Here is a 12,123-nt window from a genome sequence, read left to right as displayed (position 1 = left end):
TATTATCACCAGTTATATTGTTGCAAGCTATTCTAAACATATGTTTCTATATGCTAACACTCATCTTTCTACATTTAGTGTAACACAACATTAAGGTTGGGAAATCAACACTCACCAGCAGGAAATGCAAAGTTAAAGTTGAAAGCACAAACCTTAGCGTTGTTCCCTGCGTTTATATCAGTTTGTACAGCAATTAGTGCCATGGAGGCTAATCTCAGTTGGAGCCTCTAAAAACTACTTTAATGCAAATAAAATACAATAAGAAGAGGAACTTATACTCTGCCAGTATCATCATACATTATTTGTCAATTAATAAAAGCATATGTCAATTATAATATAAACTAGCAATTTTTATATTTCTCTGGAGTGAGTTATAATTAAGTACATACAGTTTTGAGAACCTTAATCACTGCAAGTTTCACTTAGGAGACAGATTCACCACTAGCATAAGCAAGATTTCCATGGGATTGTGTCCACTTACAATAATAATGGCTTTGACCTGAAATCCACAAAACAAGCAATGATTGATGAACACCAGTTCAGTAGCTTTAAAGTTATGAGGAAAAAAAGAAGTCCAACAGAAAAAACTTAGTGCTCATGTGCAAAAAGCTTTCAATACTCAGAGCTTCAAAATTACTGAACCAATATCCTGCATTCTTGCCTATTCCTTAAATTCACTCAGATTTACAAAAAACATTCCATGGTTAAACAAAATACATTCAGCTACTGTTATTTGTGTACAAAACTCTCACCTGAGCACTTGGAGATGGTTGTTTAAAATAACAACAAGCCATTGAATTAAAAAAAAAAATGATGAATTTTGCTGAAATTTCCCTGGAACAGTTATGTCTGGGCTGAGTCTAAGCATGGAACATTTCAGCCCAAAAGGGAATTTGATTGTCAAAAGTTAAAAGCAATTGGAAAATGGGGTTTATTATGAACGTTACATTAAACCTTAATTATAGCAGTCATTGCAGTCCCTGCCATGACCCTCAGATGAATTCTGTTTTAAAGCATGCTTCCAAACAGAGCACAAGATAAAGAGCGTGAGATTAGAGGAGATCCCAAACCCTCCAAATACAGGGAAATTTACACTTATATTTCTCATTATTACTTTTGGAAAATGAAGGAAATAGTACATGATGTATTCAGCTAACAATATTAACTATCAATACAATGAGCCACTGAAGTCAATAAAAGAGCATCCTCTTACATCCGCTCCAATATCTGCAAAGAAGGCTTAATTTCAGATTATCTAAGCAAAATGTGCAAAAAGTCTTGAAGGTAAGAAAGGGTTCCATGAAGGGGACTATATTTCACATGTAGAACAGCGGGTGTAGCCACAGGAGTTTTGCATGCAGAACCCCTTATAAAGCAGGAGTTTAGTAGCTGATCATGAAATCATGGCACAGATTGATCCAATATGACAAACTAATGGAGAAAGCCTACCAGGGAATGCTATTTGCACAATTCTGATAGTGACAAAAGCATAAGATAGTGTGACAGGGTACTATTAGCAGCACCCTGGACACTGGGTTTGCTGCAGCATACGGAAGAGTACAAGCTTAGTTGAAGCCATTAATACACTTTTTGTTGAGGGGTTGTGAGCACCTAGATGATCATCACTGAGCTAATGAGGTATTTGGAAGGATCAGGATACAAGTGGGAGGAACAGGAAGCAAGGGGCAGCTCAGAAGGTGAGCCTAGCCGGAGGAGTGAAGGTGGCATGGACACCTCTCCTTGCTGTAATCCTGCATTACATGGTCTTAATTTGGAAGAAAAGAACACACACACATTGGTGAAAGATAACAACCTGGTGTGTGTTTGTGACCATGAGTCCATGCAAATTGGCCAGGCACTGGAGTATGCTGAGTAGTGGCAGAGGTGCCCTGTGATGCATGAGGGTTGGTCCAGGATTAATAACTCCCTCAGCTGATAAGGAGCCTTGAGGGAGACCTGTGCGAAGGCAGGAGATCCAGGCACCATGGACCTGATGCTGTGCTGGTTAGTGGAACAACAACAGAAGATGCAGAAGACCCAGCAGGCAGGGATGCAAGCACTTCTGAGTTGGTAGGTGCAGCCCCAGCAAACGATGCTAGTATTCATCAAAGAGAAGGCCCAGGTACAGGAACAGCTCCTTTAGAGTTTGGTGAGCTTCAGTGAGGGGACTGGAAATTGAAATGTGGGCCTGGGACTGTGTAAGACAGTCCCGGGGGATGACCCCGATGCCTTTTTACTACCCTTTGAGCAGGTGGCTACTAGCCCCAAATACAACAAGGGTGCATGGGCACTTGGGACAACTCCTTATCTGGGCAGTGAGGCTCAGGTAGCCTATATGGCCCTGAGCGAATACACTAGGCCAAAGACTATGATACGCTGAAGACTGCTATTTCAGACAGGGTCGGCCTGTCTGAATACCGCCAAATATTGATAAGTAATGTCAAAAATTCAGGGCAGCCAGCTGGAACAGTGGGATATGTCCCAGGGCCTTTGCTCATAAATGATCAGACTAGGCTACTGGATGGTTGCATACAGCTGGATAGACAGCTCATCGAGACCCCAATGGACTCCATTATTCTGGAGCAATTTAAACAGCACCTCCCTGCAACTACATGGGTCTGAGTTTGGAGGAACCAGCCAGAATCATTAGAGGTGGCGGTAAAATTAACAGAGGAGTCTGTGGAGGCAAACTTTCCACAGAAAGAGCTCCGTACCCCCTATAATCAACAGTGGGGGGAAGAAGGCTGAAGAACCTCATACAGCAAAGCCTGCGAAGGGGATGCAAAGGGCAAACAATGATGCCCCAGCCGCTCACGCAGTAGTCTGCTACCAGTACAAGGGCCAAGAACACATAAAGAGAGACTGCCCCTGCATGGACTGTGGGTTTGTGGAGTTCTGTGGGTGGACAGCCCTAAAAAGGGGACCTGAGATAAGAACAATTCTGGCTGAAGTAGCCCGAAGAACGACAAGGGGTGTTATGAATTCAGCTGCAATGTGTTCCCTCATACGGAACACCTTGGTTAGGCTGCAGTGGCAACAAGAGAGGTTGATGATAACTATTTATTGTATATGTGGGGAAAAGAGACCTTATCCCTTGGTGGTTATCCCATTGGAAGTAGAAGGAAAGTGTAGATGGCAGTGAGTAGGGCTAGTAAAGTCTTTGCCTTACTCAGCAATGTTAAAAACAGACTGGATCCCATTCCCTTTATGTAAAAAGGGTTGATGATGGGGGGAAGGGACCCCAACCAGTGGGTCTGTGCAAAAAGCTCACGAGTGTCGATCCTTCCAGGTCCAGTATGTGACAAGCTTAGAAAGACGAAACACACTGGAGGACTTGAGGGGAGGAGGAAAAGTTGAGAAGGGGAAAATGAAGCAGGGAATGCTAGACCAGGGACACCTAGAGAAGGAGGATGGAGGTTCAGCCAACTTCCAGCAGGAACAAGTCCTGGGAAAGGCTCAGGATGGAGAACAAGCTGAAGAGAGAGGGGGGTCCCAACAAGGAAGCCTTGTGAACCTACCCCGACAGTCCCAAACCAGGGCCAAGATAAGTCAGGGGAAGAGAGGGATCCCGAGAATGGGGCTCTAGAGGGACAATTCATGCAGGTAGATATAAACCATGAGCCAAGTAAACTGGAAGAGAGATCAGTGAGGTGTGACTGGTGCAATGACCTATGGGCTGAGGTGGAGATGTGGGGAAAACCCTCCACCCTCAAAGTGTACTTTTTGTTGGTGGAAAGCAGGAGACCATCACCAGTAGTCCATGGAAGGCCAGCTGCAAAAGGAACAGGAACCCCTAGTAGAACCCCAGCCCCACAAAGAGGATGGGGCATGGGCAGCAAAGAAGACCTCTTCCAGAGGCAAGAAACGGCCTCAGGAGAAATAAGTGGGGAGGTATGAGAGAGGGCACAACTAGTAGCACCCTGGTCACTGGGTTTGCTGCAGCACTGGGAAGAGTACAGGCTTAATTGAAGCCAATTATACACTGTGTTGGGGGACTGAGCACCTGGATAGTAATCACTGGGCTAATGAGGCAATTTGGGCGGATGTAAGTGGGATGAACAGGAAGCAAGGCTCAGCTCAGAAGGTGAGCCTGGGCTGCAGAATGAAGGTGGCATAGAAGTCTCCCATTGCTGCATGCCTGCATTACACTTGTTACTTTGTAAGAAAAGAACAAACACACACCTTGGTGAAAAGGTAACACCTGGTGTGTGTTTGTGACCGTGACACCACACAAGCTGGACAGGCAGTGGAATACACTGGGTTGCACCAGTGGTCCCCTGTAACAGATAGATAATGAGAGGGAGGAAAAGTAGGAATAGGCGGAGAGTGATGAAGGAGGAGGACATATGAGAGACTCAGATTTAGCAGCAGGGCAAAAAGTGATAGCAGAAGACCAGAGCAACACCAGGGGAAGGATGGAGAAAAAGCACAGAGTGATCTTTAAGCAAATAGGAAAGGACTGGACAAGTCCCAAATGGCCAAAGAGAAAAGCTCATAGATTGCAACTGGTTTTGGCATGAAAATATAGAGAAAGATCTGCTGTCTGTTTTTGATGGGCTCTTTGAAGTTTTCTGAATCTAAACTGATTTTTTTTTGTCATTCTTTGCCAAAAAGGATAAACTCTGCCAGGGAAACCCTACCTCCTCTTGTCTTTTGTCCAATAAGAAAACAAATGGTCTCTTTAAAATATCAAACACTTTAAAATGTAGAACCGTACTTCCATGATTGTTTGAGGGATCAGTGATATTTCCAAGATGCCATACATACAAATTTTAGTTAGTAAGTTGTTGTTAGTTAAGTATCTAGCATATTAACTTACTGTGTCAAAACCAGGGCCCTGGTCCTGCTCTGGAATCCATCAGTGAAGACCCTGTGATCATGCACAGTCCTGTAGAAGTTCACATTAGTGGATCCCAATTCAAAATCGGGGTCGTAATTTGTTTCTAAAATTTCTGTGCATGTGTCTTAAATATATTTTTCCACACTGTTCTTCCCTGTTTTATTGAAGAGTGAAAATTAAGACTGCTGGTATTATTTCACACTTTGGTAGGTTGTTTTTTTTAAGGTTCTTTAATACAGTACCATAGTGTTAACAGTGCTACTCTTCTAGGCAACAATCAAACAAAGCACATGGTTAACTTCAACTTAAGTTCCACATTGGGATTACTCAATGCTTAAAGTTAAACATGTCTTACGGGGGTTGTTAGATTGGGTCACAGTTAACAATAATTTTTAAATGTTTTGGACAGGAAACTATCAGCCTACCCTTGTATCTTATGTTCAGCTGCAGAAATTATTTTAATATCACAGACAGTGGTCCCCATTACAATGCCAGAGTTTACTAACAGTTACTGGCAAGAGGTATCAGATCACACATTGATTCCCTAAAATATATAAATACCTCAGGAAACCTTTTTGTGGTAATTGCTGGCAAATGTTATCTTCTTTAAGTGTGACTCTTGTACATTTACCAGGCAGCATCACATGTGCTGTCAAACATATCTAACAAATATGACATACAAGGCACTGTCAATATAAAGCAGCAGCAAGGAATTATAAGGGAGAAGGAGCTAGATGTGGGTCTAGAAGAGAAGAAATCCAGATTTCCAAGAGACTGTAAACTTTAGATTAGTTAGTGTAACATCATAACTCTAAGGGACATATTTTCACCTGAATGAGAAGTGAAAAGCATCGTTCTAAACCTCTTGTGTGTGGCAAGTTAAAGTTCACTGCAATATCTGTTTAGATCTCTTTTGTACTGTTCCAAACCAACTTAACCATCCTTGCACAAGCTATCTGAGTTTACCCAAATCTCGTTCTCTTATCCCAAGCCACATTATCTTACATTTTGTTCAGTGAACTGCATAAGTCACTTACCTGGGCAAACTTCTCCATTATTCAGGTCATTCAGAATTTTGTTCCTCTCTTTACATTTGCATTAACGGTCTCCTTATTTTTTAATCACCCACACATTGTGTCATCTAATTGCTTATTATTTCTTCAGGGACACTGATGAAATGAACACAATTATTGATTTTTTGTATTCTTCCTTTCATTTAATCTTAAGTGGCTAACCAATGGCCAATATTCACCCCTTCAACAAACTAGAATATAATATCTGGAAGGTGCAATGAATATTTTTCTCTGTTTCTAGGTAATGATATGGCACCCATCTTGGTAGTAGCTGAGCAAGTCACAAACGCTAATGACTTTACTGACACAACACACTTGTTAGGTAGAGAAGTGGTGTTGTTCCTGTTTTACAAACAGTGAACTGAGGCCCAGAAAGACTGCGTAACCCAAGGTCGCACAGGTAGCCTATAGCAGAGCTGAGAACCAAACCTATATTTCCTACTCTCAGCCTAGTACCTCAACCATCCGAGCATGCTTCCTCCATGCATACTAAATGCCTCTTCTGACTATGCAATCAATGCACTGTCAATGGAACTTCACTTGTTTACACCAGCAGGGGTTCTGGTCACTTAGTATTTATCTCATGGCTTTGAAAAGCACCTTTGGATACATGGAGTATCAAAAGTGCTACACGCATCTTATTACACCAAACTGCTACTCTTCCTTTTGACACAAGATAGTACTTGAGCCACTCACATAAGTCACCTGGGATACCAAACTTACAGACTTTGGCCCAATTCCTGCCATCCCTACTTATTAGCCTACATTGGGGCCAATGGGAGTTTTGTCTTTGAGTAAAGACTGCAAGATCAAAACAGAGAGAAGTCAATATGACTTCAAAGATATCTTTCATATTCCAAATATCCAAAAGTGCCTTACAAAGACAGGTTTTGTAAAGCGAGTCTTTCCAACAGAGCATGGAAAGACCTGAATGACTGTCAATTGGAGTTTTGACTAAGGACTGCAGGATTTGGCCCTTTGTAAGTTATTAAGTTGTGAGATGATGCTCAATATCATAAGCTAGTGAAGCTCACGAGTCATAGCGTGCCATCTATTTTTAAGCAGCGCTCCCTATTGGTTTCTCTACACATCAGCCACTTTCCACCACTTCTCTCACTGTGCAGAATGTTGTTCTTGCCCACACAGGGCTCGATCTTCTTCCTGCTGAAGTCAATAGAATTAACGGCAGATTCATATTGGTAAGAAGTGGCTGGCTTAGTGTCAAAGCTGGCTACCCACTTCCTGTCCTGCTTTAATACTGCTCCACTTCACTAAATACAGGTAACTATTTTGCCCTCCTATAGCACTTTCCTGCCAAGGACCACAAAGTCTCAACACGCCCTCTGTGAGGGGCCATTGCAACAATAAATTATTTAAATGCAACAATAAATAAACTCTTTGGATTACTAAACCAGTATTTTTAAAATAAAATATGTTGCTTTTTTATATGTGAGTTTAAGGATCAAGCATACAAATGGTTTATAAATGTTATATTGTGGTATATACACATCTGAACTTTGATCATACAAATTTCTTCGGCCTAAGCAAAACCTCTTGATAACTGGGGTTCAGTTAATCAGGGGAGCTGACTTGCCGTCTCACCTGCAAAAATCTCTACTTCTCTCCTCATCTACATGCCACAATAGTCTTCTTGGAGCACAATGAAGATTAGTGTAAACCCTGTGGCCTTGTCTTCGCATGGAAAAAAGGTGTGTTAACTTGTGTTCGCTAACACATGGTACCTAACACAAGGTAAAATCCTACTGAAGACAAAGCAGTCTCATAGCCTTTACCTCAACCTGCAAAACCTCATGTTAAAACTGTGGATGACTTTGTCTTCACTGGGGTCTTCACCTAACACCGCAATTTAACAACACACCTTTTTTCCTGAGGAACCTGTATCCTGAGGAACATACCTTTGACTAGTCTGCTGGACACATAATCAAAGATGTGCCCATCTGCGCTCAGTGTATGATAAAAAATAAAGAAAAGTTTGCTGAAACAAAGAGCCCTATCCTATTTTCCATTTACTTCAATTAGTTACCATATGTTAGCTAACATGAGTTAACAACACTCCCTTTTTACTCAAGAGGACAAGGCCACAGGGCTAGTATTCACTGCAATCGGAGGAGAATGTTGTTGCATGCAAGTGAGTAGAAGAGTAGTGCTTTTCTTAGTAAAGTCAACAGGAGTTTTACCATTGACTTCAATGGGAGCAGGATCAAACCCAAAGCTGGAATGATCTGAGTTGTTAAAGTCACTTGCTGATCCATTTTCAGATTAAATTGAACCATTATTGATGTAAGAAAGAAATTGATTTACAATAGACTCCATCGTTCTACTGATGTGACTCATCACCTTTAACATGATGTTGGCCATCACAAGCAGATATAAGAATATAAATGCTGATCAGAGACATTAATTACAAATACAATGTGAAGTTTAGACATGGATCACTTGATAATTACCTGTTCTGTCCATTCCCTCTGAAGCACCTGGCACTAGCCACTATCAGAAGACAGGATATTGGGCTAGAGGGACCTTTGGTCTGACCCAGTATGGCCATTCTTATGTTCTATGTTCTCATGCCTATTCACAAATGAATTTCAGCCGGCTCTGCCAAAGCAATTGGGCGTGTTTCCTTATTTCTGTTCCCTTTAATATTTAGCATCCTCTGATTTTTCCCTTCTCTATCAACCTTCATTTAAGCCTCTGATACTGGTTTTCCCTCCTTGTACTGTGTCTGCAGCTCAACACTCACACTCTCAGTCACACTCACAATGCCCCTTGCTTCACTTTTCACCACTTACACATACCCTTTTCTCATTGCTTTCTCAAGAGTAATGGTAAAGTCCATGGTACCTTGACACTGCTCTCCTGTACTTTCTTACACAATGTGTACAACACTTTATAATGTTCAAGCTCTCACAGATCATAAACACCAACAACTTTCTTTTACTTGTGAATGAAAACAGAATGTAGCACTGAATAGTTGTAATTTCCGCCCGGAGGATGGAATGGACAATGAATAAACACAGACTGGCACTGGATGATGCCTGCTGGGTAGATCACACAACAAAGTACACCGTGGTGAACAAAAAAGGGGAAAGAGAAGGCTGTAAGTATGCTGTGGTATCAGGTGGTCCCTGGGAACGCCTTGCTCTGTTTTGGGGCTCTAAGGAATATGGACATTAAATATACAGTGGGATGCTGATTTGGTTGCCAAATGCCCATGATGCTTTCCCAACTCAGTTATTTCAAACCAGTTTATAATCAAAGATGGGAAAGGAACAATAATAAAATAAAAAATCCACAATCCCAAACCACCACGAAATAAAACCAGCCACTGTCTCACAAGCCCAGAACTTCTCCATATGATCAGCCCCCCAATGAAACCCAATGTGCCTGCATTTGGAAGGGTACATGGAAAAATGGAGGCCATGTAGTCCAACTCCTCCTCTCAATTAATAACTTGCATCCCTCAGGACTGTGTCCATGTTTATCACTTATCTCTTTGTAGTAGACCATGCCTCCTCCGCCCACTGCAGCCCCAAATATGGTGTATTCTGGGCATCAGGCACCCTGCAAAGAGTTGTTGCCTACATTCTAGGCCTTGCTCTCCTCCCATGTGTGTTTCCCATGCAGTAGACACTTCCTGGGCTGAGAGAGACACAGATCTGGCCTTCTGATGGCTATGCCTGTTTGTCTCTTTCTCTCCCTCTGTGGCTTCATATTGTGGGCAAAGGCAGCTTTTCTGCAACTGCCTGGAAATGTGCATGTGGGAAGGCTGGCGGGAGCCCTCGCTACTGGGGGGGGGGGGACAGTGAGAGGGGAGGGCGCATAATAAATAGCATCATTATCATGCAGAGCTGCCAACTCCCCATAATAATAATTCAGGTACAATCCCCGCACGCCCCCTCCTTCTCCCGCGGAGAAATCTGCACAACCAAGCAAAGATGCTCAATAATCCAGCGGGGAAGAGACCCCCTGTCTCCCCCCAGCGCTAGGCTCCCCGCAGGGGTAGGCATGGAGGGCTGGGGGGTGGGGCTGTGTCTGCGGCTGGGCTTGCAATGGACCCAGCAACAGCCGCCACACGCCCCAGGAGAGGCAGAGGAGAAGCAGCGGGGAAATGGTCGGGCCGGGCGCTGCGCTGGGTGTGGGGGGGTCGGGTTCCCTGCATTGCCCCCCACCCAGCCCCGGTCCGCACTCACCCGGGCCGGCCAGTGCGGGTAGCCTTTCATCTTGGCGAACACCAGGTCTCCAGCCTTGTACTCTCGGGGCCTCGGACGCGCCATCGGGAGCTTCCCTCCTCCGCCTGCCCCGCGCCCCCTGCCCCCAGCCGCCCCTCGCGGGGTGCGATCCGCCCAGGCGCAGGCAGCCGCAGCCGCAGCAGGGTCGGGCCCCAGGCACCAGCCTCTGTCCCCGGCGGCGGCGGCAGAGGTGGGGGGCGTGTGTGTAGCGGGGGAGGGGGAGGCCTTGGACTCAGCCCCACCGGCCCCCAATTGCTGGGATCCCACTGCCGGCGGGGCAGCGCCCGGGCCGGGGCCGAGGCCGGAATCCCCCCGCGGGCGGAGCGAGCCTGGCCGAAAGGCAGCCCCTGGGCGAGCCCGCTACACGGCCCGCGCCCCGCGCTCCATCCCCGGCGCCGCAGCCTCGGCAGCAGCAGAAATATGGATCCTTCTCCTCCAAATTATTCCTCGGGCAGCGACCGAAAACAACAGGATCTTCGTGTGTTTTTTTCTCTCCCTGCTTTCCCTTCCTGTTATTTTCTAGGTGCACGGATCCGTTTCTAGGAAAAACAGCAGAGCTCAGAGCGGCTCAGTCTGCTCGCTGCTTGCCTCCCCGGCTGAGGCGCGGGGCTCTCTCTTTATGCACCGTTTCCACGGGGGGCTGAGGAAAAAGGGAAAAGCCGGATCTACATGGATCCTGCCAGATTCTTGCAGCCAACCCTCCCCAAATTCCACCGCTTAAATACAAAACACGTCCAACCCTTTCCTACTGCACTAAAATAATCTGGACAGCCCTCCCCACCCCCGTGTGCCCTCGGGCCACAAAGATCTGGATCTAGGAAATGGAGCCTGTTGGTGGCTGGGCTTGAACCCCCAAATTCCGCCTCCCAAGTATAGAACACATGCAACCATTCCTACTGCACCAAAATGTCAGGACCTCAGCGCTGCAAAAACCTGGATCCAGGACATGGAGTATGGCACCCCTGCCCCCAAACACAACAGCCTAAATTCACAAGAAATCCACCTCATTCTAGTGCACCAAAAATTCTAGACCCCCATGTGTCCCAGCACAATAGCACTACACAGGCCTGGATCTGGGACATGAAGTCTTGGTGGACTCTTCCCCATTTTCACCAAAGTCCCCAAATCTCATAACCTAACTACAAAACACATCCAACCCCTATTAGGGCACACACAAAAATTCTAGACTAGAGGATTCTAACTTTCCAGCATCTTGATGCCACAGAGACCTGCTCTGGGATCCTGCTGGATCTTGCAGACTTTTGTGCTCCGACCCCCAAATTCTATTGTCTGAATACAGAACAAACCAACTGCTCCTACTTCATTATGAAGTTCTGGACACCAGCATGTCCTAGTGACGCAAGGACCCAGATTGGGACATGGATCTTCGTGGATCTTGCTAATTTTTAACTGCAGTATCCTACATTCTACTCTATAAATAGATGCACAATGCACCAGCTCCTAACACATCAAAAAAATTCCAGACCTTATTGCAAACAGACATGGCAGTATCACAAGATCACCAATCTAGCACCTGGATCCTGCAAGTTTTTTTTACCCCAAAATTCTACCAGCTAAGTAGCAATTTGCAGCAATTCCAGTTCCACTTGATTACTGTTGATATTTATTATTTATATTGGGATGGTGTCTACCTGAGAATCTATAGTAAGGTGTTGCATTTAAAATGAGCTTAAAATGGGTATGAATTGCTGGCCTTCTAAAAATAGATGGCCAGTCAGTGCAAAATTTCACACAACATTCGTTTTTATGCCCTTTGAATTTTCTACATGGTTTTTGTGTAGTTTCTCTTCAAAACTATTTAACAGGAAGTCTCTGAATTTGGCCTCGGTCTGGAATTTGTTCTTGGCAGTCCTACTTTTGTTTATAGACTCATAAACTTTAAGATCAGAAGGGATCATCATGAACATTTAGTCTGACCTCCTGCACATGGCAGGCCACA

General features: G+C 44.6%; 1 protein-coding gene across 1 annotated transcript in view; it reads right to left on the bottom strand.

Annotated features, from left to right (window-relative positions):
• HDGFL3 (HDGF like 3) overlaps positions 1–10,765 on the bottom strand; it is a 59,085-nt gene extending 48,320 nt beyond the window's left edge. The window contains exon 1 of the mRNA XM_054041642.1: positions 10,125–10,765. Coding sequence (XP_053897617.1) covers positions 10,125–10,208 — 84 coding nt within the window. The 5' untranslated portion in view covers positions 10,209–10,765. The remainder of the gene's footprint in view (positions 1–10,124) is intronic.
• Positions 10,766–12,123: the final 1,358 nt, after the last annotated feature.

Source organism: Malaclemys terrapin, chromosome 10 (genome assembly GCF_027887155.1).
Source record: "Malaclemys terrapin pileata isolate rMalTer1 chromosome 10, rMalTer1.hap1, whole genome shotgun sequence".
Taxonomy (NCBI): Eukaryota; Metazoa; Chordata; order Testudines; family Emydidae; genus Malaclemys; species Malaclemys terrapin.
The sequence above is the reverse complement of the archived record's forward strand: the minus strand, read 5'-3'. Positions and strand labels throughout refer to the sequence as shown.